Source organism: Mycteria americana, chromosome 5 (assembly GCF_035582795.1).
Source record: "Mycteria americana isolate JAX WOST 10 ecotype Jacksonville Zoo and Gardens chromosome 5, USCA_MyAme_1.0, whole genome shotgun sequence".
NCBI lineage: Eukaryota > Metazoa > Chordata > Aves > Ciconiiformes > Ciconiidae > Mycteria > Mycteria americana.
Window position 1 is genome coordinate 55560181 of NC_134369.1, and position 27905 is coordinate 55588085.

The 27905-nt window shown below is 41.8% G+C and overlaps 1 protein-coding gene across 1 annotated transcript; it reads right to left on the bottom strand.

The window, feature by feature from the left end:
• On the bottom strand, positions 1 to 26000 carry GPR68 (G protein-coupled receptor 68). The gene is made up of 4 exons (XM_075503441.1): positions 25675 to 26000; positions 21764 to 21951; positions 20850 to 20967; positions 1 to 3434 (listed from the first exon to the last, which is right to left on the bottom strand). The coding sequence occupies exon 4, from the start codon at positions 3290 to 3292 to the stop codon at positions 2264 to 2266; it is 1029 nt and encodes a 342-aa protein (XP_075359556.1). The 5' UTR covers positions 3293 to 3434; positions 20850 to 20967; positions 21764 to 21951; positions 25675 to 26000; the 3' UTR covers positions 1 to 2263.
• Positions 26001 to 27905: the final 1905 nt, after the last annotated feature.

Genomic DNA, 27905 nt, shown 5'->3' on the forward strand with positions numbered 1-27905 from the left:
GGTTAAATGTTGAGAACTGTAGCAGAATGCTGGACTCCGCTACACAAGTTTCCATCTGATTTTAAACTGCAGCAGATGACCGAGAGCTGACCACATCAAAGTACCAACTCAAATAAACCTTAATCCCTCAGATGACGATTCAGTGTAATATGGCATGCTCTGCATTCCAGCTGTCTAATTTAAACAACATGGCTAACTGTAAAGAAGCAAAGCATAAACAGGACAACAAATATTTCATCCTAGAACAAACCACGTGTGTGTCTTAGAGCCTGCCAGGTCACGGGAGTCCAAGCAGTTGGCTGAGTGCTTAACATACAAGCACGGCATTATGGCAGTTGGGAGTCCCTGCCTTACACCCTGTTGACAGAGACAGAGGAGATTAGAGGAAAGATGAGGAGAAAGTAAAGCTAAGCAGCACTAACAGTCAGAAGAAAAAATGCATGTATAAGGTAATTAATCCAGCTTGGTGAGTGGTGTAACCATAAAGAAATGTAAAATAATTAAACAAACCAAATGTTAGCCTAAGCAAACCTAATCCCCGCCTGGGAGTGGGGACATGAATCCTTTCTGCAAGAGGAGGGAGGAGAGGATCTGTAATCTCACAAATAGAAACTGTGGGCCAACGCCATAAGATAGTTATTTCAAACACAGAGTGAACAAATATAGGAAGAAAATAATAAAAACATTCTTTATTAAACACATCCCCTAATTATTTCTAATATTGCACTCTCAAGGTGGTTTCCAGAAAACTGTTACTATACCTTGCCTTCTAGGGACCGATGACAAGCAAGGCTGTGTTACAATGACATACTTCAGATACCAGGAGCGGACTGTCTGTCTAGAGAATATTTTGATATTTAAAAAAAAAAAAAAAGAAACAAAACTGATTATACTGCTGGAAGTTATCAGCTCCAGGTTGCAGAGAGAGAAGTGTTTCAAGAAAGGTTTGAAACCAGAGAAGTGAAAGGATAAAGCCATATTCATGGTATAACAGTTACAGATACAAGAAGGTATGATGAGCAGATCACAAAGCAGTATACAGGATTCATTAGTATAATAAAGAAAAAAAAAACCCTAGAGAGGAGGTGGTGGCAGAAACAATACTATAGAGCACAACTCCCACATCTTTAACTGCTATTATCACCACTTATTCCTGTATTTTGTTTCTGTCTAAACCAGGAAACATAGATCATTCAGACATCATATTTCTGAAATGGTATTTACTGAACAATGACCAAACCCTAAGCTATAGTATCTGTGGGAGAAAACAGAGTTTAAACAGAATCCATTTAACAGTTTCCCTGACAAATGCATTGTTATTTAATTGCCCGCATGGTCTATGTTGCACAAGACACACAAATTGCAGAGGACGCAATCCGAACCTTAGGAAGGTTTAGTAGAATTTAGGTGTAACTAAATTTGTCTTTGAACACAGTGACTCAGAGAAGCACATGGGTTCAAAGCACCCCACGTACTACCAGCCTCCTCTTCTTTTCCAAGTCAACAGGCCAAGTTATTTATCCCCATTGGAGCCAAGAGATCTCATAGCTCTGGAAGTCAATAGGAGCCTTATGATGAGGTTCAAGAGTCTGAGATTCAACAGTCATTCAACAGATTGAAGGTCTCAGCAGATGCCGAGTTCCTTGTGCATGTTCTCCCAGAACATCTCATGTCAGTGGATTGGTTGTTTTAGGAGGTTGGTTCTGGCACGGTCTCTGCAGGCCTCAAAACTGGCTGAAGGAGCAGTTATTTCAGAGAATTACAGAAATGTTGCAGAAATGCAGGTTTTTTCTTTTTAAAAGTACATATGGGGACATTTAATTTGTTCTGTCTCCAACCTTTTCAACAGATGATGACAGCTTGTAGAGAATTATTTTCTCTAGATGCTACAGGGGCAAACAGAAAGCAGTTAAAGACAAATTCAACAGAACCACACACCATGAGTACTAGCTTATTCCAGTCAATGCAGTCATCAAGACAACAGGTTTTGAGCAGTACCACAATGACAACAGACACGTGGTTGTAACTGAACTGACTTAGCATGTGCTTTCCTCACTACTGCCAAGGTCCAAGCACCTCCAGAAATGACTTCACTGTACTGCATTGCTAATAAGCCTTTGGGAGGTAACAGTTGTAATACATGGATAGATCAGATGGATACACAAACATGGCCATAGCTGCAGATTTTAGATTAATGTCCTTTTTTGATGAATGCTATAGGCTGCCCATGTTAGTTGTGGAGGAACCCTTCATTCCAGTACCATCATGTGATTTTTTGTAATAACCCTGGCTGTTGCTCATGCTGTGGCCTGTTGGGAGTTTCTGGAGCATTCAGCAGATAGGATTCCTTCGTCTCAGTCCTTGGACACCCTAAACAGGTTAAACAAGAGTCTCTCATCTTGACAAAGTTCTGGTAAGTGCTTTCACTGGAAAAACAGTACAATACTGGATCAGCAACACAGTTAAAAGTAGTCAACAGGAGAGAAACATGGTAAATATTAAATATTTTCTCAGCAAATGAGCAGTTGTTCTCCAACAAGCTGCGAACCACAAGTATGATGTGATATGGTCCAAAGCAAACTAAAAAAATGAAAACAGTGCTTGAAACCAGCCGTTTAATTTGGATTTTCTTCTTCTTCTGAGTGCCGTGACTCTTGCGGACAACTCGTAAAATCCCACAGTAAGAGAAGGCCAGCAGAAAGAAGGGGAAAAGGAAGCCAGCAGAGAAGTGGTAGTAATTGACATTGTGCTCCCATTCTTTGATGGGGTAATGCTCGAAGCACACCATGTGGCTCTCGGCATCCATACTGATTTCCCCATGCGTTAAGACAAAGCACCAAGTCATTATTTCTTTGGTCCAGATAACGATGCTCACAATCACAGCGGCCTTCATTGTCCGAAACCATTGAAACCGAAAAGGGTGCACTACTGCAAGATAGCGGTTGATGGAGATGCAGCAGAGGAAGCCCACACTGATATAGATATTCTCATACAAGAGGATGCCACAAATTTTGCACAGCAGCTCATTGTAGGTCCAATTGTCATGCTGTAAAACATACTGAAGCCAAAAAGGCAAAGAAAATATGTAGAGCAGGTCTGCTACAGTCAAATTGCAAAGGTAGATACCCAATTCATTTTTAGCCTTGGTCTGTAAATACCCGTAGTACAGTGACAGGCAGTTAGCTGGCAAGCCTAATATAAATACAAATATGTATACCACAGGGGATAATGTCTGGTGGATATCATGATTAATAGTGCAGTTCTCGGTCACATTCTCTGTGAAATTGACCATCTTCTACCTCTCCCCATATATCATTCATCAGGATCCCGAATGAATAGATGTAAAATTCAATTTCATCCAGTTTCATGTATTGTTTATTTCTTCCACAAAACTTTTAGGCTGAAGGGATGACTTGCTGCAGGATGTTAATAACCTGAAGGTAAAACACAGGAAAATCTTCAGAACGGATACGATTGTCAAACATATAGTACAGTTTTCAGTAAGCCGCCTTTCCTAGCCCTAAATTTTCTTACAGTCGTTGACAGATGATAAAGCCTGTCTGGGAAATCATGATTCATATAGTAAGTCCTAGTGCAGAAAATTTTGTGTCCAAGAATTCCAAAGCAATTTACAAACGTTTGTGTCTTCAGCTTTACGAGTATCTAAAAGGTGAAGAAATATCATCTCTGTTTTACAGATGAGGCACAAAAGCAGTAATCTGATTTGTCGAAGATGGAAAAAATGTCTCTGGCAAACTGGCAGTCCACTCAGACCTTCCTTAGAGGATGCAGGGTGCACGAACCAGTTGATTTTTAATTTCTGTTTCTTAAATTCCCTTTAGATACAAGATACCACGGAATATGCAGTTCAACCCCTCAGGATGAAAAAAAAATGGAATTTTTAGCAGTCTCTCTCTTACAGTTACTTGTAAGCACAATCCTGAAAGCAAGCTGTCTTTCTCTGTCAGAAGGACACTGTAAAAATCTGGTACAATGTATCCCCATGGTCTCAGTCCGACAGGATATGCTATTACAGACTCCATATTTGCCATCAACTCTCAAAAACACTTATTTACTGTTACTATCTGTACATTTGTATCTTTCCTTTTCATCTTCATTGAATAAGAATATAATTGTTTTCACCTCAAGAATCTTCTATAATCCAAGTACATACCCATACAAACCATTCCTATACTATACTATTACTATTTAAGACACTTCTAAAAATAACTGCTGACAACAGGTTAGCACTCGGTTCAACTAGGACAAGCATTCAGCCTTGAGCCAGCTCACAGCGATTAAACCCTAGGCTAAACGAAGTATCACATTCAGCATTTTATCACCTCACATTGGCACAAATGCTCAGGACTGGAAAACAGCGGGGCAAACTGTGCCCAGTCTGGAGGGGCTGTACATTTTACCTGATGATGCGGAACAGTGAGACTGTATTTCTTTCAATCTCTTCCCGGAAAATGCACGGTTGTAGTGTATACTTTTGTAAGGTCAACAATTTGTGTACTCTTCCTACAGCTTCAGTTAATATGGATTCAAAAGGAGACAGAACTATCAGGAACAAAGATAAGGCCTTGTTGCTTTTTCCTGTTTACTATCCTAATTTATATTTTTGTCATCATCTTCTGTCCTGTCTAGGAACATACAGTTTTTTCCAAGGCAACCCTTATGAAAACATGACCACGCTATGGTAAAATTACTGTCAGCTGCAGCATTTGGGGTTGTTACTGTCAAATATTTTTTTTTAATAAATGTTTTTTTAAATAGTGGTGGGCTTTACTCCTGCAGAAATTGAACAGAAAATTCTTTGGATAAGAAAAGAATTGTCTGGCTGAAGTAAGTGACCAAACCTGCAAAGACTTTCAGTGTTTAGCTTCAACCAGTGTAGCACAGTCCCATAGAAATCACAGCAAACTTAAGGACACATGTAAATATTTAAGAATTAGAATGTGTTTTTCATTCCTTTGCTTTCCCTTTTTTTCCTTACCAATGGACAGAGTATCAGCCCCGATTTTGGTGGAAGTATTCTTAGGGATCTCAGATACCTTCAGTGATGAAACAACAGGCCAACGTAAGCTCATCTTTCTCAAAACTTCTGACTTCATTGTCCAACGTAACTTGTGTGAAAGACCGGTCAAGTCTAGCACAGCACAAGCTCTGCTCTCCTCTTCTCACTCTCACGCAGCTCCTTTGCAGGTTAAAAGGCTCACCCCCTCCACTGTGAGTGGCACAATAGTTATAATGGATAAATCAAGCACAGCAGGAGAAATGCTGCTTAAGGGACCCAGTCACAGATACCTATGGTTCAGTTTGAAGTTTGCTCCAAGAAACTGCCATAACCTTCCCACGGAATAATGATGATATTGGTAGCAGTGCAGAGGTGTACAGCAGAAATTAATCACTGAAGTTATGTACAGATTTCCCAAAGGACTGTTACTAAGGGGCCATTAGCTCTCCTGTAACACTATCCAGTTTCTCAATGGCTTCATAACCATCATGCAGCTCTTCTGTCTACAGGAGATCTGGCTCCACACCCGCAAGGACAGTGCACAGAATCTTTGCTGAGGCAGGTTTGATAACCTACTTACCCCACTCCACTTTTTCCAATCCAGAGCTCCAGGCTGAGTACAATTGTATCTGAGTTTGTATTTTATACCATTTCATTTCTGTATAATAATTTGGTGACTTTTACATGTAAGAATTTGCCTGCACAGGATGATTGGCACACCTAATTATAGTCTAAAATGCCTAAAAATCTGGGATCTATCATCAATCTACCAACTAAAAGTGTCTGGTCAGTGTCTACCTCCTGTTGATGAGGCCAAACAGTAATTCAAAAGCTGTTGGCAATTTTGAAAAGTCAGAACTGTCTTTATATGTCTAGCATAGTTCAACAGCACTGAGTTTCATTCAGTGTTACCCAGTTGGTCAATATGGATCACAGTATGAGAAAAAGCAGATGTACTCTACAGATGCACTGTTTTTTGAAAATGTTTCTTTTCCTCTAAGAACTCAAAATGTTTTTATTAAATTATGCTTATGTCACAGAGAACATGATTGTAAAAATCATTTCTGTTTAGCTTAAAAGTCTTGCCAGAATGCAGAACGTGAAGGAGACAGCAAAAGTTGTACTGATACGACATTATGCTGATATAATATACACTTATGATTACAGCAACATTTCCTGCTCCAGGAGGAAGTGCTGGAGTGGGCTGTTTCAGGGGGCAGAAAGAGAAGGCTGGCTGTTACAAATCTCTTTGCCTTGTGCTAACAAACCTTCCCCGATTTCAAAGATGAGGATGAAAAACAAAGGTCCAGATTCTTGCTTGTGCAATAGCTGTCTTATACTGCTCTTCTGGTCAGCAGCAGCAGTGAGCTAGAAAATCCTTCCTTCGTTTCAGCCTCGTCAGCGTGTGGGCTCTGGGACACCTTTGTGCCCTCTGACCCCTGCTGCCTGGCTAGTGACAGGCTTAGTAGCCAAATGGGAAATATAAAGGTGGTTCACCTTTCCCCCAGCACCAAGTATACTAAGCATAGCTCTGCACTAGCCAGGGAGTGAAACTGTATGATTTTTCAACAAACCTGGTATCAAAGTACTGCAATGGCAGTGTTAAACAAATGGGTGTGGAAGAGCCCACCCTGTTATTAAGAACATAATACACAATACCTTACAAGCTGTCTGGAAAAGTGGAAACTGAAGGAAAGGTGATGCAGGGTATGGGAGAGAAAAGACTAAGAGCTCCCCCCTTACTTACTGACCTTGGCTGGATAGGGAGAGGAGAAAAATGAAAAAAGTTGCCATATGAAAAACATCTGGGGTGCAGGTCATCATAAAGCTGAAAGCAGTTATGAACAGGAACACACAGGCATTCCTTTTAGACAGCTTTAATATGGAAATAGTGCAGCTGTGTGATTTTTTAGAGCATAGTTTATGTAACACCTTCAGTATCACAAGTCTGCAGACATTTCCAGGCAATATTTCTCTCTCATATATGCCCACATCTTTTAGATGATCCCCATCTAAGCCCAAGTCTTGGAAACAAATAAGAAGACGCGTGCCATCTACATGAGCTCCAAACAATTCTCTTGTTCCTGGATTAAAAATAAAGCCAAGGATCCCTGGGCTTCAGAGAGCCTCATTTTTTCTTGGTTTAAACGAGCCAACTTTGATTACTCACTGGACAGTTCAACAACAGGTTCTTTTCTTTCCCAACTCCTTTGTGCCTTAATTGTTGACAAAAACATGACTCCCCCTTGCACCGTGAACCATGGAGCAGCTCACATGTTAAGCGCTGTCTGCTGGTGATGGCACAGGAAATAGCTCAGAACCACTTACAACAACAGCCTCTTCAGCTCAGACCACGTACTAACATGGAGCCTGGGTGGGTTTTTTCAGTTTAGTGAACACTGCTACATTTTTCCTCGTAAGAAATCTGTCTGCAATTAGACCTACATATTTTTAGCAGAGACAAATGGGACTACACCAAAGGACTTCCTTGTAGGAATTTGCAAAAGTTGTGCACACAGCTTGTCTTACCCGCAAAGCACTCGTTTCCATGAACAGGGAGTGTAACGTGGTCGTGTGCCTTTGGTGACAGTAGCTCTCTTGCTCTTTAATCTGTCCCTGCACTTGTCATACACCGCAAACAGGCCCAAGTCACTTGGCTGTCATAGCTGGACTTGAACTGTGCTGCATATCTTGGAACCAGAAACCTGCATTTTTTTCAGTTTAGGATTTGGTTCAGATCATTACCTACACAAACACCAGCCCTTAAATTCACACACTAAGCTTCCCCCAACACTTGAGGGTTTGTCAGCTTGGTTTGATCCTGGTTCACAAAGCCTGGAAGAGTAAGGTCAGGTAAAGAGGCTGGGAAGCGATGACCAGCAGAAGAGACTAGGGACCATATAAACAATATAAATGTTTAAACATTATAAAATAGGGAAAGATAAGCCATATAAAATGGGCAGAAACTGGCTAATATCCTTAGAGCAAATTTGGAAAAAAAAAAGTAGAAGAAAGTGGAAATCAGGGTGCGTGACTGAGTATGAGAAAATGGCACAATGATGTTTGGGTTCAATCAGAAGAATTATGATGTAAAAGATGGACCTGTTGGAGTGGGTCCAGAGGAGGGCCACAAAAATGATCAGAGGACTGGAGGACCTCTCCTATGAGGAAAGGCTGAGAGGGTTGGGGTTGTTCAGCCCGGAGGAGAGAAGGCTCCAGGGACACCTTATTGTGGCCTTTCAGTACTTAAAGGGGGCTTATTAAGAAAGATGGGGACAGACTTTTTAGCAGGGCCTGTTGCGATAGGACAAGGGGTAATGGTTTTAAACTAAAAGAATGTAGATTCAGACTAGATATAAGGAAGAAATTTTTTACAATGATGAGGGTGGTGAAACACTGGAACAGGTTGCCCAGAGAGATGGTAGAGGCCCCATCCCTGGAAACATTCAAGGTCAGGTTGGACGGGGCTCCGAGCAGCCTGATCTAGGTGAAGATGTCCCTGCTCACTGCAGGGGGTTGGACTAGATGACCTTTAAAGGTCCCTTCCAACCCAAACCATTCTATGATTCTAAAAGGGTCACAAGTAGAAAGAGCCATAAAAGGCAATGAAGGATGATTCTATTAATATGGGAAAAAGAAAGGTAAAGAAAGACAAGTACGTATGAGGCACAAGCACAAATTATAGATCTAAACATAGCTGGAATATTTGCTGTTATTTTTTATTTCAATCTTTAGAACCAAAATTGTGACCCAGCATCTAACAAAATTGTTTTTAACAGTAGGATGGAGGTACAGAAAAAATAGATAAGCAAAGGCTAACAGATATTTTGAAGTCTATGTGCACTCTGAGGGAATTAGCTAAAGTAATTTGTGAACTATTGCTGATGATGTTTCAGAAATTATGGTGGACTGGGGTAAAACAGGCATAACACCTGTCTTATGAAAAGAGTAATTGGAGAATTATACATCAGTCATCCTAGCTTCAACCAGAACAAGTCATCAGACAATCAATATACATATCCGTGCATTTACAGAAGTGACTCACAGCTGCGGAGACTCACCCCAAGTGAGTCCTGCCATACTTCAGGAGAAGATGAGGTTGAGCTGGGGTTGGCAGCTGCACTTACTTCACACCCTGTCTCGGAAGGATGGGAGAAGCTCCGGCCTCAGTCCTACCTGCTTTCTGTAAGAGGACTGGTGCACGCATGGATGGGCCCCGTTTTCCCTGCAACATACAGCCTTACCAGGTTGCAGATCCTGTTTCTGCTCCAGTGAGCAGAAAGCAAAGGAGAGTTGGAAGGGATAAAGGACAGTAGTGGAAGCTGGTCTCATCTCCCGTGATTAATCCAGGAACCTGTTGCCTCCCCTCCCTGCCAATGGTCGGTCCTGCCCCACACAGCATCACACCCACCCAAATGTCATCCCAGTCATGTCAGTACTCCAGCTCCCAGAAACTGCCTGCCACTTCTCAGTGCCATCCCTGTCCTCAGAGCCTCTTCAGCCTGGTATCAGACACGACCGCCTCCTCCTAAACAGGTTTCAGCTCCTGTGATACCCAAAGAATTCCTTGCTCACACAGAGCCCCCACGCACCAGGGCTATTGATGCACAGGGGGAAGGCAGGACTTGAGAGGGAATAGTCAGCAGCTGCATTTCAGGGCTTATGAAAGCCAGGGAAGGAACAGGGGGGGAGACACAGAGGCAGCAAGGGCAGCAGCGCTGTAGCCAAGCAGTTTGGAAGGCTGCTTTAGAGATACTGCTGCAGGAAGAGACACATGATTCAACAAGAACAGTAGCGTCAGACCAATCTCATTTCCATCTTTGATGAGGTATGTGGCTAAAGACCTAGACAGGAAGCAACAAGTGTAATACATCTTGATTTTATGAAGACTTTTGACACATCCCAGTGTACAATCTCATTAACACCTGGGAAATTGTAAAGGCATTATGTGCTGCTGGATGTGTTACATGACCACACTCAAAAAGCAGCCACCTGTAGCTCCCTTGATCTGGAATGATGGACTGAGTTGAGTGTGCAATAATCTGCTCTTTTCAGGATGCTAGTCAGTATTTTCATCTATTCATAATTTCATAATTTCTATCCCATTCAGAATGGGATAGAAAATGCACTTACTAAATCAGTAAATGATACTGACTTGGGAAGGAGTATATAACACAAACAGGATTTAAGACGATCTTGGTCTGAAAACAAAACAAAATCCATTGAGGGCAAATGCAAAATTGCTGTGCTTGGAAAGAAAAAAAGTCAGATTGTCGGTATGCAACGGAGAATATCTGGCTATGCAGCAGGATGGATAACAATGCACTTAGGTTCCCTCTGTTACTGCTGAGAAGAAAAGAATTACAGTGGGATGCAGTACTTAAAGGGCATAAAGTCAGGCATCCTCTCTACTTGCCACTGGTAAAGTCTTTGGAACCTTTTGTATTCTAAGAGATACACAAGCAAATTAGAAAAAGTCCAAATATTTTGGGCAACCAAACTATATAATCCCCATTTCTCTGTCTTCACAAATTCAAAACTATATTCCCTTACAGACAAGAGTTTCCTGAAGGTAAGTTGATAGTGCTTGTGAAGCGCTCAGATGTCCTACCAATGACTGCTGTAGATAAAACAAACAAATGGATGATAGGCACATTTATTAGAGGTGGAAACAATTCCAGTGAATAAGATATTTTATCCTTGTTCATCACGTGGGATAAGGCAACATATTAGACAGCTGCTCTTAGGGGCACAATGCAAAGCCACGTGATGTACTCAAGCTAGCACTGACTTATTTCAGGGACCAGAAACAGCAAAGCTGCAGCAGTGTGATACTTGGCCTGGCAGATTAAAGAAAAAGGGTGCAGAAGAAAACCAAGGTAATTCCAGTGTACTGCATTATGTTTCTACAAGAAAGGTGCTCAGATTTGGCTCAAGAATCTCAGCAGGACACTGGTTTTGTTGAGCTCAGACAGAGTTGGCATGGCTCATATTGTGACAAAAGTCCAGTAGAAATAATGATTCTACTCATTAAAGATCATAGCCTGGTTTAAATATGCAAGTGGGCTAAAAATTAGGTTGCACTAGAGACCTTTAAATTTCAAATTCATGACCCCAGTGTACTTGACCTTGATGCTCACCTTCTTTTAGTGCAGCTCATTTTATGTGCACTATCAATGTATCTTTTCAGGGCATGTGATTAATTTATCTACTGACCATACCATGTGTTTTTTAATCGGATCAGTTTCTAAACTGAATCCATTTCTAATCTGGAATTAAACATATACCACTTTAAAGACAGATACATGGTCCCTAAGGGTATAAATTATAAGTCACTAACAACAGAAAGTGTGCAGAAATTTTGTTTTTGTCAAACCTCTGTGTGAACAGCAGTTGGCTGCAAGAGGTTTTGTTTCTGTCTTTTGCGGGTTTTGTTGTTTGTAAAGCAGAAAGGCTACCTCTCTGCTATACTTACTTTCCATTTTTTTCTGTCTGCTTTTTTGCATTAGGAGAACAAACTGTATGTCCTTCTCTTTGCAAGAGAGTCTTACCAGAGGCATACAGTAAAAAAAGGACTGTATCTTTTTAAACCTCTGAAACTATCTTACATAAATTGGAAAAAAAAGGCAAAAACTCAATTTATCCTTAAACTGAATTCCCTTCTAAAGTTAATTTAGGTCTATACACAACCCATTCAGTGTTTGTTAACTTGCAAGTGGACCCTTCTAGCACGAACCTCTGTGTACAACAATTATTAGTGTGTGTATCTGTTTCAGTGGGAGGAAACCATAAAAGTATTCTGTAAATTACAAATCACTTTACTTTTGTCATTATTGTATGACTCCATTTGTAAACCTATTGTCAAAGAAGGAAGCCAGCAACATTTTTTCAGAACCCACATAAACAAAAGACTAATTAGTCACCGATGTCCAATTTTCCCTAACACAGACATGCAATTATTCACAGCATTGGGTAAATCACTCCATTTGCTTGAACTTTGATATCCTGGGAATTTGTCCCAACTTCTTCATTTCTGCTTACCAAATTTCTCCAAAGTCTGAAGTAAGCTAGTTATATTAACTATTTCATTGCTAAAACTTCAGATGCCATCTGGCCCACCGTGGTGGGGTAGTTGAGGATTTCATGCCCTCAACTTGTAAATTTGCCATTAGGAATTGATCGTGTGGATTGGAGTAGCAGGTTCATGTTAAAATACTTGAATCATGAATCTTTTTTTTCCTCATAGTGAATTGGATGCTTGTTGAAAGCATTAGATTGGACATCGTCATAAGCTGAGAAATTTGACCTGTGCAGCCTAACGTAAGCAGTGTGGGCTGATGAATGCAATGCAGTTAGAAGCCAATGAAGATGGCCCACATCTATTAGCCACGTAATTAATTCAAATAATTTCATGATCTCTAAATCTAGTTCCAATGCTCATTTCCCATCAGTAATGACATGGTAATGTAGTTTAATCTTGCAAGTGCTCTGGCCCACGGATCATGAAGCTCTGTAAGGAATAGCTAAATCAGTATGGATCACAAACCTAAATGTTCTACATTCTACCCACTTCATAAGTCAAACAAACTCACTCTCAGTTAAGGAGGAAGCCACCTAGAAAGCAAGCAGCTGAGCACTTCTGAATGGCCATAAGAGAGCTAAGGTACCACACACCAGTAACTTGTAATAACACATTACCCTGTAGGCTACACTGGGAGAGGTCACAGGGAGGACTTCTTGAAACACAGAATTTACATTCCTGGAAAATGTCAATATTTCAGAAAAAAATGCCCTGAGTAACCCAGGAGATTATCATCCTAGGCTCACATTTGTAATTTTAATTAGAGCACCGAGTATCCAGCTTCTTTCTTACCTGATGTGCAAACTGCTGTATATGACATATTACGTATTCTATATGATACGAGACATCAGTAATAAAGCATATCCTATTTTACAGTAGAGCACCGGGAAGATGTGGGGGTTCCAGGGGTCACGTACTGAACTGAAGTCAACAACACACTTTTATAGAACACCCCACACACACATATCACACTGGGATGTCTCAGCAGGCTGTAGGTACTACCCCTCCATCCTGTGCACCTCTGTAAGGCTCTACAGAGGTGCACGGATCCTCTGGGATCCACTGGCTGTGGTCAGGAGAAGTGCAGGGGAAAGGTCAGAGGTCTAGCAAAGCCCAAGACTGAGGGAGTCGGCCTTGTTTAGTCTAAAGCTTGTTTAGTCATTTTCCAATGATTTTTTATGAAATGTTTTTCATTTTGAAAGTTTTTTCCTAGAAATTAAAGCTATATCAAAGTGAAATCTATATGACTTCACATGCACAAAAACTAATACAAAAATTCCATGTTCTGCTGCTGTACCATCTCATTTCAGGTTTTTATGACTTTGGACTTCTTAGATGAGGCCTGCACATATGAAGGACAACTTGACATGAAGGGTAAGGAAGGCAGATAGGATAATAAGCACAGTTAGTGCAGTAGCTCAGACTACTTCTTATTCTTTATCTAGGATTAGGGCCTTGTTACCACATGCAAGGTCTGAACTGGCTGAGCACAGGGAAGTGCTGAAAAGAAACTACACTTTGGAAAATCCCTATTTACCATAATAAGAAGTTCATACAATGTGTAATTTCAAGCAAGCAGTCCAAATGGTATCAGGGAGGTGAATCACATAACAGGAATTAGTCATGCCATAGTTGCCTCAAACCCTTTAAAAATGACCCTCATCTGCCCCCTCCTTCCTGCTGTTAAAGATCACCCAGGTGGATGACATGACCCTCCAAGTACTTCACTGCTGAGCTATTGTGACTAGCTCCTACCCACAGGGGACATCTCCCTGAGGCTTTGTGGATGACTTGCTTAAGTACAGGACAGTGGGTGGAGGAAAACACATCACACCACTTTCTGCAGAAATCTTAAGTCTCTGTATTCCTCAAGGAACAACTCCAAATCTTCCTTTCCCCTCAGCTAAAACCTCAGCCAACTCAATCTCCCTCTCCCCCACAACCTTCCTTGATACAGAAGCCAAAGCACTGTCCTGTCTCTATTGCACAGGCAGCAGGCAAGTAAGTAACGACCAATCATAGACAACAGAACTGCTTATAATCCTGAATCTGTGCACTGATCCTCATTTAAAACAACAATGCAAGAAAAGCCACGATTATGCAGGTCTTACTGATTAGAAGCCACACAAGCCATGATCAACATGCAATATTACGAGTAAGGAACGAGGACTGGAACAACTGTGTTGTAGCCTGGGATTGAGAAATAGGAACTTCACCCATCTGAACTAAATGAGTTCTGATTCATTTTACCATCTACAGCCTTGGGGAAAATCACTCTTCTGATTCAGTTTCCCAAACTCTGTATTACTGCCTCTTCTGATGCTGCAGCCTGCTCTGACAGCAGCACTGTGCTCCATCAGGTAATGCCAGATGAGTTGCATAGAAATCAGCAACTTAAGGTTTAGGTCATATCTGTATTGCATTTCAATGATTTTGCCTTCCCTGGTTTGCCAGCATGCCCCTCTGTCCCCAGCACTGCCATACAGCCCCTGCTTCACAGAGCGACTGCCCAAAGGGAGCCATGGCCCCGTGGGAGTCACCCCACGGATTTCTCAGCAGCCTGAGCATGGGCCACCCTTTTACAGCACGTGGGCCATAGCGCAGTGCTGGTATCCCATACTGGTCAGCATGCGTGCACCAAGGCCGGGCAGAGCGAGTCAGACGTTAAGCCTGTATCTTCGCCCAGATGCTTATGGCACTATACAGACATAGCCGATGTGTGTATTGAGAACAACTTGCTCTCTGTACCCATATGCTCTCACAGAAAGGGGAAGGGGTGCTAACAACGTGCAAGGCAGTCCCTTCTGTCGAGCTTCTCCAGCATCACTCACTGGTTACAAGGGAAAACTTCTGTTCGAAAACTAACAAGTTGGAGACCAAAGCAGGGACCAAATTCTCTTTCTGCTTGCATCTTTTATAACACCACTGCCTCCAGACAGAATAAGGTGTAATTAAAGCCAAGTATCAGCACATTGTGACCTCCAAACAGAACTATCTCATTAACCAAAAGTAGTTTGGAAAGCAATGAAACATCCATCTGTATAATTTTTTCTCCTCCTTTACTGATAGTTCAGTGGATAAAACCGATTTTGCAGTGCTGCTAACAAGCAGTAGCTTGGGACATCAATAATCAATGTTTGACTAATAACATCTGACAAATAGCAAAGGATGTCTGAGAGAAAAATTTTGCTTGCTAGGTATAACTGAAATGTGGCTGAAACTCTGCTGTGTCTGAAGAGATCGAGCACATCTCCTGTTCAAGGAGAATGTTAACATTTTCATTATTCTTATTCCACGCATCAGCAAATAGTGATACATTCAATAAAATAATCTCTCTTTTAAATGCTATTTTCTGCATATATGATTCAGTATATGATTCATTTTGTACAGCAAAAGTTTTAAGACCTAGCAAAGTGAAAAGCTGTTTACAATATTTGGAGTGTTTTCCCTTCCTCCCCTCATTTTTCTTTGACTTCATTCTTTTTCTTCTGTTTGGATTTATTTTAATCAAAGAGATGAAATTCGTCATAGGATAGGAGCCTGTTCAACTGAAGCACCTAACATTGCGTGCACTGTCACCATTTAAAACAGGAATAATTCTTTTGTGCCTTTGTACTATGTTTGTGTTTCTGGTTTACACTGATCCCCAGTGTGTGTTTCAAACATGTTTCTGTTCTAGATCCAACTCTTTCTAGTCTAGCACACCATCCACCCTTCCACACACTGCTGTTTAGCTGTGCTTGTTTCCTTTCAGACTCGGTTGAGTCTTTTTTGGGCCCTGTTCTGTATTTCTGTTTTTCTTCCTTGGATCCAGTGTTGGAGGTGTGGGGTGTGCACACGCATTTGTGCATGTCTTCAAATAGTCCCCATCTAGCCTGTAGAGATATAACTCTTCTAAGCTATCCCTTTCTGCTGCCTTTAATTAAGCTTCCTCCTTTTTTGCAGTTTCCCTTTTGGAGATTAACCAAGTTTCCTGTAGATCTAAGTCAATATTCGCATGTAAGGCTTGTTCTCCAATGTTATTTCTCAGAATTCTCACAATTGTGTAGAAGTAGCGTGCCTTGCAGAAGGATTTCCTCTGTACTCTTTCCCTTGTTGTTGCTCTCGCTCCCTAGATGACTATTGAAAACTTCGGTCCTTTCTTTTTTTTCACTTGAGGCTACAGCACTCCAACAACCTCGTCCCCAATGGATAAATCATTCTAAACAAAGCGTTGGCATGTGTATCTGCAGGCTTGCTTACATTTTCATTTCCTGAATTTTCATTTCCTCAATTCTCTTAATTTTAATTTAAAACATTCTTTTAGTACTCACATGATTTTAAGTTTGCTTTCATTAAGATTTAAACAAAGTCTGGCCTTCCCTTACTCCTGAGTGCCCTCATTTCCCGATGTATATGAGCCCACCTTACCTCCTCCATTTTCTTTGTCATACCTAGTTGAAACTGTCTCTCTCTATCTGGCCTCGCATATGCTGTGAGAAGTCTTCCTCAGCACAGTGCTGCTGAATTCCTGTACTTCAGCGTCCTGACTAAAAGCCTAAATGTTCTTTCCAGCACCTCCCCATCCCACCTTTGGATGACACTGGCATCGACATGAGCAGTGACTGCCCGCTTCCCCTGTGTCAGAGCCCCATCAGGTTTGCCACCTCTCTCCTGGGAGACAAATCCCAGCATCCTGCCTGGAGGCACAAACTCAGCCATCCATATGCTTGAAAACTGACTGACCCTTCCTAGCCTTCTTTTAAAGAAAATTGGGAGGAACAACCTGCCCACAATAATGGTATTAATCTGGATTAAAGAGTCTACTCTTTTATCTATTATGAAAAGTCTACTTTTCAACTATTGAAAAAAATAGTTGAAGAACCATGACCCTACAGAAATGAAAAAGCCTTCTTTTATAGTATCAGAGAAACAACTCAGAGCAAAAGCAACAACCTTACCGTAAACCATTCATGCTTCCCAACACGCATCTGACTAGAGAAAAGGGAGAGAATCAAATACTCATTAGAGGGAAGTTCTGATGAGCTCTTGGGTGGGACATGGAAAAGCTGGCACCAGAGATGTGGGATTCCAAACTTGAGAGCTGTTCAGAAATCCAGGTCCTGCTCTGGGGGGGGAGGTGTAAGACCATCTCTGAAATTTGGACACAAGTTCAAATTCCAGATAATAATGTCCTGACATGGTAAGTTAAGGAATCTTAGTTTAAGCCTCTTCCTACTTAAAAGACAATTCTTATTTTGAAAGCTATGTCTGATCACTTCTTAAATGTGGAGCATAAAACAGATACATCCTCCAATTAGATATGTGCATAGACACTAAATCATTATTTATCACAGAGTAAAAATTCTCCTTCTTCCTTTGGCAGATGGAAGGCAAAATGTTTCCAGATATAAAATGATCAAATTCTAATTGTTACTAAAATATTGAGTTATAAGAAAGCCAAACCAAGAGATGTCTGTAATAATATTTCCATTCTTCCCTAGTGATGTTGCCATTTTAGCATTTTATTCAGGTGTCATTAAAGTGACTTAAGTTTGATAATTTGACTGCATTTGCTTTTGTAATGAATTCATTTTTGATTCCCCTTCCTCTGTTAGCTATCTAACCTCTCTTCAAAGCTCATGCATTGTTACTGTTGACCCATAGCAAACAATGTGAGGGAAAGGAAGCTTGAAAGCTTGTGGAATAAAGCAACTGTGTTCAGAAATGAGAGACTCAGCTCATCCTAGCAGCAATAGCTCTCCGTAGCAATTTTTGAGTGGAGAATGTCAGGAGAAGATCTCTCGTGGAGCAACAGTAACAGCAGCAGAGTGCCTTCCCCATTACCTGTAGACCAGATCAGTTTTGTGTTTCTATTCACCCCTGGCATGGTGACAGATCCGAGCCTAAGCAACCCAAGATCAAATTCCACGACAACCCAGCTGGAAACAAATTTGTTGCCACAGAAACAATTTCTGACAAGAGGGTTCCATGGAGAGGAACAGAGTATACTTTCAGGTGAGCCCATTTCTCAACTTCCCTCTACCAGAGTGTTTTAAACCTATTATTTAGTCTTTTTTCTTTTTCAGGCAGATTAGCTACAGCTTCTGGATGAAGTGCCTAAAAAGTTCTCCTTTTGCTACCTGGTAGATTAACAGAGTTCAGAGTGTGGTTTCTAGTGGAGAAAAAGGAATTACAGTGGATGCATCCCTCAGAGAATAAACTGCAATGTTGTTCTTAGCTGCTGCTGATTACTAATACCTTTACTTAAAATTATTGGCCAGTTTCTTCTAAACATTAAAGCTGTTCTGTGTCTTTTCAAAACCAATTGCCATCAGCTGTCAGGGACTGCAGCTCTGCAAATGCTTCAGCTGGCAGGATAATTCATAACAAGCATTAAAAGCCACTCAGAATAAGCTTTATAGGAAAAACAAACCTCTTAGAGGAGACATTCAGTTAATTATAAGGTAATGAGCCTCCCAAGGCCACCATGTCTGGAGTTCTCTTTCCACAGTTCTTCACTTAAAAATAATTAGCAAGTTGTGTAAATGTCCTCATGAGTCCAAAATAACTTTTTCTTTGGTTATCACCACACTGACACAAGAATAGTCAGCGGGAGTGAAGCCCCAGGGCAACATGAATGCACCCTCAGGTTAGATCTAGAAAAACTGGCAGGGAAAAAATTTTCTTCTCCATGCGCTGTTCAATGGGGTGCCAAGGAAACTTGCAGTTACAGCATCAGCCAGTTACTCTGAGTGACAACATCCACAGGGCTGGTTAGGGGAGGAAAACTTACATTAATGCCCGCACCTTTGCACTCCTGACCCTCTGCAACTGTGCTCAGCCACAGGTAAGAAGTTTCCAGTCTGTCCAACCTCAGGAACCAGCCATCCCCCAGGCTCACTCTATTTGATCACATCTAGTATGATGACACCTATGTACACCTCGTTTGGCTGGGACTCATTTTTCTCCCTTCTCTCCCCTTTCCCCACATCTCCCTTCTCTCTTTTCCCACTATCTAGGATTGCTTACACTCCTCAGGTCTCAGAACAAAGGGAGTTAATTTTTGTCTGCCAACCACAGTGAGATAAATACATCTCACTCCAGATGTCAAGTGAGACGAGGTTTTTTAATGAGATACTGAAACTGCCACATCTTTCTTCATTTGAAACTGTGGTATTCAAATCACGATGCTGTGATGCAGATACTGTCACCCCTCCAGCTGTGTCCCTCTATCACAAAACAACATACTGGTCTGATCCTATAAACCTAACATTTTCTCACAGTGTACTCCCTAGACCCTGGAAAGACTCCTAAAACTTTGGGGATGTAACTTCTATGTTTTCATCTGAATTACAGCTGTATAGCACCAAGCGTAAAATGAGCTGAAAACAGCTACCTTCGGCCTCTTCCCTCATATAACAGAAAGACCTTACAATTGCATGTGTAGAAGCAGCATGATATGGGGGAACAACAACATACTAGCAATAAGATGGGGAGGCAAGAAGGATAGGGGTGAGGACAGTAAAAAATTTTGTTTCCTTAGAACAGGAATGGTGAATTGGGTGTTAAATACACAGGACTGACTCACTTCTTACTGTCTTCTTGATTAAAGCAAACTTGAAAGAAGAAGTGGTCAGACACCGTACTCTTCTGGAGCTAGCATGAACACAGGGTGCTAATGTGGAAAAAGTCACGGAGGGAGCTGATTAAGAGACTGCTCAGAAAGTCCCGTAATGCTCACAATGACAGTGTCATGTCTTATGAGCCTACGTGTAGCTATTTTTCCTTGCCTCACTGTTAAGTTTCCTTAAATTTTTATTAATAAATACCTGCATGTGTTCTGAACAGAAAAGGACAGGACAAGGCTGTTACATTCTTCTAAATTCTCTATTTCTTAGCTCCGCTCCCCATGCACACATGAAGCTGATCACTCAGTGATTTACTTTTCTTGTTGCTTTACAAAGATTGTCGAGAACCAAAAAAATGTACTCATAACACAGGCAATCTACAATAATGAACAAAGGTTTTTAATCCTATTAAAAAAAAAAAAGAATAGATTCATTTCTGACCAAATGGATTTCATTTCACTAAACAAACCTTCATATTTCAAGTTTCCTAAGTCAGGTTCTGAAGAGCAGCAAGAAAAGTGGCTTACTGTTTGGAAAATATAGTAATGACATACTTTTGAGATACAAAGACAAATCTCTGTAGGTGTACACAGAGCACCCACACACCAAGACGTGTGGTTTAGCAGTTTCCTGTTAGGCGTAACTTTTGGCTTGTGTTCTCAGGGGAAATGAAGTATTTAAGTCACTTATTAGTCATTCAAAATAGCTTATATCTAGTCAACTTATACAGTCCTACTAAGTTCTCTGAAAATGACTACTGGAATTTATCTACTGGCTATTGCTCTGATTCCCCGCTGCAAACATGAAACAGTTTCTCAGTTTATCTTAACAATTCCTCTTTCTTCAACATTCAGCTCTCCTTGAGCCTAAGTGGAACTCAAGAAAGTTTTTTTGGAAGAACTTTTATTCAAAGTTCCCACTAATGGGAACTTGCCAAGGAAATTAATTTTGAAGTTGTGAATTTTTTTGGACATGTTGCCTTGGTTGAGTCCTTGGACTGCCTCATTGTTTTGCTTTAACAACCTAGCCAAAAAACTATCCTGCCACCTTTCCAGGGGTCGTAACCCTGTATAACCTGGCTTAATGATGGCAAATTAACTTGCTTTTAAGAATGAATAGATAAAAAAATGAAACTCACCTGTGAGCAGAGTTTATACAAAGAGGTTTTCCCTTCAGTGTGAAGAGCACAAAACTGCCCTTCTCCCAGCTCCTGCTTAGGCTGCTGGCAAGGCTGTCCTCCTCCCAGCCGAGTGAGGCTGTCGGTGAAACAGTGTAGGGAAGGAGGAGGAGGAGATTGTGTTTCAGCTCCTGTGCTCTTTATGGTTCAACTGCGAAGGAGTCAGCCCAGCCCAGCCCTCTCCTCCCTCACCCACTCATTCATAAATGAAAGAGATGAGAGTGCCAAAAGCAGACACTAAATATGGAGATGGCAATGCATGCAGAGCAGTGTTCACACCCCTACCTACCATCCCAGACACGAACCAGCAGATAACTGCACTATGATCACAGCAGCTGGTGCAAAGCCCAAATACTGCTTCTTACAGCTTATCTAAACACACACAGATGTTGCCTTGTGCAGGCGTATTACAAAGTATACAGAGTTAGTGTTGCCATTAGTATTATTTACAGCAAGTTGTTCCTAGAGCTTGCTCATATCAGACCTTCATTATGTCCAAAACCAGCAGCAGCTGATCTCTGCACAAGGAAGCATCTTCTCTGACTGTGCAAGAGCAAGGGCTGCGAGGGGGGGTTTCTTTTTCCTTCCTCTCTCATCTACACAGCAAGACAAACTGAGGCACAAACAGATCAAAGGGCTTGTCCAAGGTCATTCAGGAAGACTGTAGCAGATGTAAAAGCTGACCTCCTGCTAACTCATGCCACTACTCTTATTCCCACAAGAGTGAAAGCTGCACCATGGGATATGTATTAAAGTGTCTGTCATTTAAACTGAAATGCGCTACTTTTAAAAAACCAGATAGATATGAATTACACCACTGAATCTGGAAACAAAAGCTGTTACCAGTTCAGGCTCTGAACTGGTATATAACTCACCTGATGTAGCGCTCTGCCGTGCTGCTGTAGGGACCCCACTGACACTGCGCACTGAGTATAGCACCTAATGAGAGTTCCTGTCTGCTCACTGTAATGAGGCGACAGTGCTCCAAGGGCGGTCAGAGAGAGTAAGTCTGGAAATAGGAGTCTTGTGCGGGGTACTCCAAGACATGTTCTCCATTTTCAACCTGGTGGAAAGCAGAATGATGTAAGCACAGAACCAAAATAGAAAAAAAAAAACAAAACCAACAAACAGGGAGAGGATACAATGACATTTACAAAACTTGGAAATACTCCAGGAATACCCATGGCTAACGTCAGAACCGGCATCAAAAATAACTCCTCATTCCAAACACAGGCAAAGGCCTCTTCAGGTATGACAGGCTACCAGATGGCAGAGCCCTTCCTCTGCCAGGGCCTCTGGCAGATCAGGGATCTAAAATTATCTGCAAGGTTAAGGGACTTCTCCGAGTTTCTGAGGAGGGATGCAGCAGAAAAAATAGGAAATTCTTGAACATGGCCAGAAAAGGCTGCAAAAACACGGAATGGTCCTTTGCAGGCTGATTGTGCTGCTCAGAGGATGGCAGAGATGCAGACAGCATACCTGGCTGAACAGGCAAGGCACAGGCTCCCAGGAGCACAGCCAGAAGCTGAACACCCTGTGCAATATTAAAGAATATGAAGAGTTGGTATCAAATTTATCAAGGCTACTTGGAATGCTCCCTCCTCTGTTTTGTTTTGTTTATTTAACACTCATTTAGTATTTATTTAGTATTTATATGTATTTTTATATACATATATAAGAATACGTATATCAAGAAAATTGCACAGATTGGGATCTTTCAGGAAGCAAAGTAAAACATTTGTTCCAGTGCCTTTTAATCCACAGTTATGTACCCTTGGATATCACAGCTCTTTTATTAGATTTAAAGAATTTATAAAAGATGATATTAAGAAAATGAAGTGCAGTTACTTCCGCAGTAACATGTGCACTACTCTTCAACAAGGAGCAACAGGGCATTATACTGGACTACATGCCTTCCCTGAGAGCCTGCCAGGGGCAGAGATCACTTTGGTATCCAGATCTCATTGGCAGCTGCAGGGAAAGCATTTCCACCTCCCGCAGGGTCCAGGCTGCAGATGGGGAACAAGTCCTGAGAAGCCCCACAGACAGCGGTTACCCCTTTGGGTGCCAGAGAAAGCAAAGACACCAGTGGAATTAACATCGTGCACAGTATCTCTTTCCTAGTGCCCACCTTGGCTGCGATTCTCTGTCATGCTGAACTGCGAACGTGCTCAAAGATGTCTTAGACAAATGTTAGATACAGGGGACCAGAATATCCAGAAAGCAGAGCCAAAGCCTTAGTCATCAGACACAATACATGTCTATCAGTGTGCTAAAAAGGCAGACTTGACCAGCGCAGCTGGTAAATCAGGCCTTGCAAGTGGAGCAGAAACAGTCACTTCCACAAACCTTCTTTTCAAAAAATTACAGAGCAAAATAAACTCCAGAAAAATCCTGGTTTGCTCTTCTTTCATCCAGCCATTCTATTTTGCTTGTCTCGGCATGCAGATGCTGTAAAGCAGGTCACTAAAATAAAGGGATTTGGTGGCTTGGGTGACCCCACCTTCGTCCAAAGGGGTAGAACAGTATGTGTTGCAGACCACAGCCTCCATCACACACACCCAGCAACTGCATGTTGGGATGTATTTAAAACTCTAAAAATGAAAAGAAATGACAGTTTTTGTAGCCTTTTATCTCCATGAATTATACAGCAGCTATTAAAGCTGACAAATAGCTATTATCTGGTGCAAGTGGCAATTCTTGCTTTTCACTCACTTTGGTCAAATCATTTTAATGTGTGTGATGATTAAGTAACTCCACTGAATTGAATAGCTCCTGGCTTGCATGTGTCACAACCAGAAGCAGCAAGCTTCAAAAAGAATGGAGCTAAACTGGTGCTATAAATGTCACAGATGCCACAGAAATGCAGCAGGAAGGAGGTCATCTAGACCGTCTCCTTACTCTGAGGCCCAATAAGGAAAGCTAGACAACCTCCTCCAGACCTTTAGCTTCTTCTCTTAAATTGCCTTTGAGGAAGATTCTGCCTCTCTTCTGGCAATGTCTCCCTCCCCTGGCTAGGCTTATTCTTAGAAAGCTTGCACTAATATAAAAATCTTAATCTTCCATGTTTTTAATTAATTTAATTTCTTCTTGTCCTTCTGTGAATGGACATGAAAAACAGTCTATTGCTACCTTTTTCCATGTTAATAATTTAAATGTCTGAGGATTTATTATGCTGACTCTCTCAGACTTTTTTGTAGACTGAACAACCCCATTTTTTTATTCATCTTCACAGACCGTGTTTTCCAGACCTCTGCTCACTCACGTTGGTCGCATTTTCAGTCATCAGCATCCCTCTCTAAGCATATTCCAGCAGAGATCATTTCTGGCAGTGTTGGCTCCATTTACTTCCAACTACCTGATCTGTGCTTTACCTTTAAGGGTTAACTTTCCTATGGAAGCTTGATTTAAAGCCTTTCAAGCACCTATTTTTGTGAGGTTAAGAGGAAAATAAATAACTTCTCCCTCTCTTTTGCAGTGATAATCCACATGCACATTCCCATTTGGTGTAGCTGAGAAACAAGGACTTGCTACTGCTCTTCCTTCTGTCCCGGTACCATCTCTAGAGCCCTTGCAGGTCCAGCTCTTACAGTGCACTGAGGGGTGGCTATGCAATGCAAGGCTTCACTTGTTTCAGCTGCCAGTGCAAGAGGAAACACCGCTGCAGATTTCACTGCAGCCCAGGCATCTTGCTTTATCTATGTGTCCTCCTCCTATTTTCTCTTGCTTCTGTTCTTGTCCCAGTCTGCGCTGCGTCATGTGTTATTTTTAACCTTTTCCACAGGTCTCAGTTTTCACTCTGCAGGGCACATGCGCAATCCCCAGATCTGCACTCCAGGTGCTTTGGGAAGATGCATGGACCAATGTCCTAGAATTTATGCCCAGAACATGCCCCAAGTGGTGAGCTTGGCTTCAAGAGTTCCCAGTGGAAAATGCTGTTGCCTAACACCCATCCCACAAATAAGCTCAATCACCCATGCCACCCCTCTACCTCCAGAAGAAACTTCAGGTCTCTCCCCTTGCAACTGTGCTGGCAGCTGTCAGGGAAGACCCGCTCTCCTCCCTCTCAGTGTCTGACTTCATAGGATTTCCCAGCTTCCCTTCAGAGCCTGCAGGGCTCCCATTCCCCCAGACTCAGCACAAGACCTACAGCTCAGCTCTGTCTTCCAAGCCAACAGAAAAGCATCAAGCTCGTATCCCCAAGAAACAAAAGAAAGGAGAGGAGCCAAAGTGCTCTCTAAGCAGAGCACCACGGGCAACAGTGCTCTGCCGGCAGCATGACAGGGCTTTGACAAAGCCATCACCAATGAAAAGCACTGTCTTGGAGAAATGCCACTGATACCATGACAATATGCGAGGCCTGTGGCTGGGGTCACCTGCAAGCAGCACCCTGATTAATCCTCCTGAAGCCTCTCATGTGTGATGCTGGTTATTTGGGAGCTTCCATTCTTCAGATGGTGAATATCTGAAGAGGTACCCAATCCTTAACTATTTTAAAGACTTCCATTTCTGCTAGTAATGTCTGTTGACCAGACTTTTATCCCATTCACCGTCATGCCCCACAGACGAAGACACAAAGTCAGGACATACACAGGACCCCTTTCGCAGCCTCCACTGCCAGTGAGCAGCACCTTTCAGCTGACTTGGTGGGTTAGTGCCTCAGCTCTATCTCACATTGGCTAGCACAACCCTGGCTGGGTATAAGCCAGGCTCTGCAGGGCTACAAATGCAATCTGGGGCCAGGTAATTTAGCTTGGGGTACTGATGCTTTTATAATTCAACTTACCTTATCCCTTTCCAGGGATTCTCCTTGTGAGAGCGTCCTTCAGCAGCTATAAACTCTCTCCTGGCTCAGAGGTTACTAAACTGGCTCTCAATTGGCACCTTTTTCATTTGCCTGATCACATGAGAAGAAAACAAGCACGTGTTCATATAGGACAGGGCGGGAGACTGAAGGGAATTCAGGATCTGCCAAACGGGACTCTGTTACCATTGATACGGATGGTTAAATAAACAAGGAAAAGGATCTGTGTTCACAGGAGCTGCATGTGGGTAATAGGACTGGGCTTCAGGAATTCAAGTTTTTTTCAGTTAAAGAAGCCAAAATAAGCAAGGAAGGAAATTCTAAAACAATGAAAATGATGTGGAAACTCATATTGTTAAAAATACTTAAGACTAATAGAAACAATATTGCCTCGATATGCAAAAAGTAATATGGAACCTTCTTAAATGCATCTATCACCCTATTAGTATTTTTAAGAGCTAACAAATTCTCACGGAACTTTAACCATCAAAGATATCTGCTGGTCCTAAAACGTATAACAAACAAGCTTAGAAATTGTTATAAGATCTTGCATTAACATCCTGCTACAGATAGTAGAATTCTATATTCATTGTGATGAATAAATGTTTGAAAGACATCTCAATAACTAATAGGTAGATTTTAAAATTTGAAAACAAGACTGGCTCTAGACTTCATGCAAACATGCATCTTCTGCACCACAAATACTCGCAGTGGTTTACAGTACATGGTGTATTTCCTGTGTCAAGGCTTGGCCATCACTTGTCACAAACACAGAGCAAAACAGAGCAACACAAATGAGCTAAAGGAGGATGTGGGGAAGAGACATGATGAGAAGACAATGACCGTAGTGTACGCTATGGAGGGATGTCGGGGAGGAAAGGCACATTGAACTGATGGCACCGGTGTATTTGGGCAAAGCATTTGAGCAGGATGAGGTAAGGGAGGGTGGGGAATGTTTGAGACAACAGTGGATGAAGAGCTAAAGAAGCATCAGAAAGCACTGAGAACAGATACTGGGACTACCAACAGGAACTACAAACTGACCTCAAGACTTGAGAATGTGACTGTGTAACAGAGAGTCTGGCAAGGGCAGAGAGGTACAAAGAGATGACAACAGCAAGAAGAAATGGCAAAAAGGTAAGAGCTGGCTGACAGATGACTAAAACCTTTAGCAATGGAAGCGGGCATGGAAAGATTAGAGAAAGCTGGAACTAGATCTGGAGGGAAACAGGGTACAAAAAGTGGACTCAAGGGTAGAAAATAGTTAAAGATAACACTCTGGGTTGAAGAACAGAAAGGTCTCTAGTGCTGGAGAGGAGAAGTCATGAAGGAAGGAAAGTTGCTGGAGACAAGGTGGGCTTGGCCAGACTGTGGTAGCTGGTTGCACCATCTGAGCTGTAGGACAGGATTTAGCAAGAAGGCTCCTTTGTTTGCACATTTCTTGCAAAGAGTTTTCTGCTAACACACCATGTGGTTGTTCTTGGAAGAGGTGGTTTTAAGGGCATACCAAAACATTAAAAATATACTGTTCCCCATCAAACACACATTACCCACCTCCTTTAAGCCTCAGCTATCCAGGAAGAAGATACTGCTATGTGGAAACGCAAGTAAGAGAAAGTAGCAACAGCAGAGAAATCCTTGTGTCAATGAAGGTACCAAAGCTGCATTCTGGAGTGCGCATACTGGTGCCCTCATCAGATGCCGATTTAAACCTTTTGCACCCTACCTGATCTAAAACTAGTCTACATGGAGGAGGAAAAACTTTACCAGATAGCTGGGAAGTCTAATGGAAATGGAGTACATAAGCTGTACAGTCCTTCTGCTTACACAATGCTGTTAATACAGCTTTCTGAAGTGTTCTATCCCTTTGTCTCATTTACTTATGGACCAAAAAAGCTGTGAGCAAGCTCAAGAGGCTGAGGAAATTGAAGGTTACCAGACTTAGCTTAATTTTAGTTAAATCCCAGCTAAATCGATACAAGGTCTATCCCACACAGCTTGTGCCTGCCTGTTTTCTCCATTTACCTTTTCATACAGAGTATCTTGGGTTGGAAGGGACCCATAAGGATCAGAGTCAAACTCCTTGCAGGACTACGTAACACTAAACCATATGATGAAGAGCATCGTCCAGATGCTTCTTGAACTCTGACAGGCTTTTGCACTGCTATGAGCAAGCAATCCTTGTTCAGAGGATTGCAGTTCTAAAAAAAGTT

Excerpts from the sequence above, each read along its gene's own strand:
- GPR68 (XM_075503441.1), bottom strand. The coding sequence starts at position 3,292 with ATGGTCAATTTCACAGAGAATGTGACCGAGAACTGCACTATTAATCAT.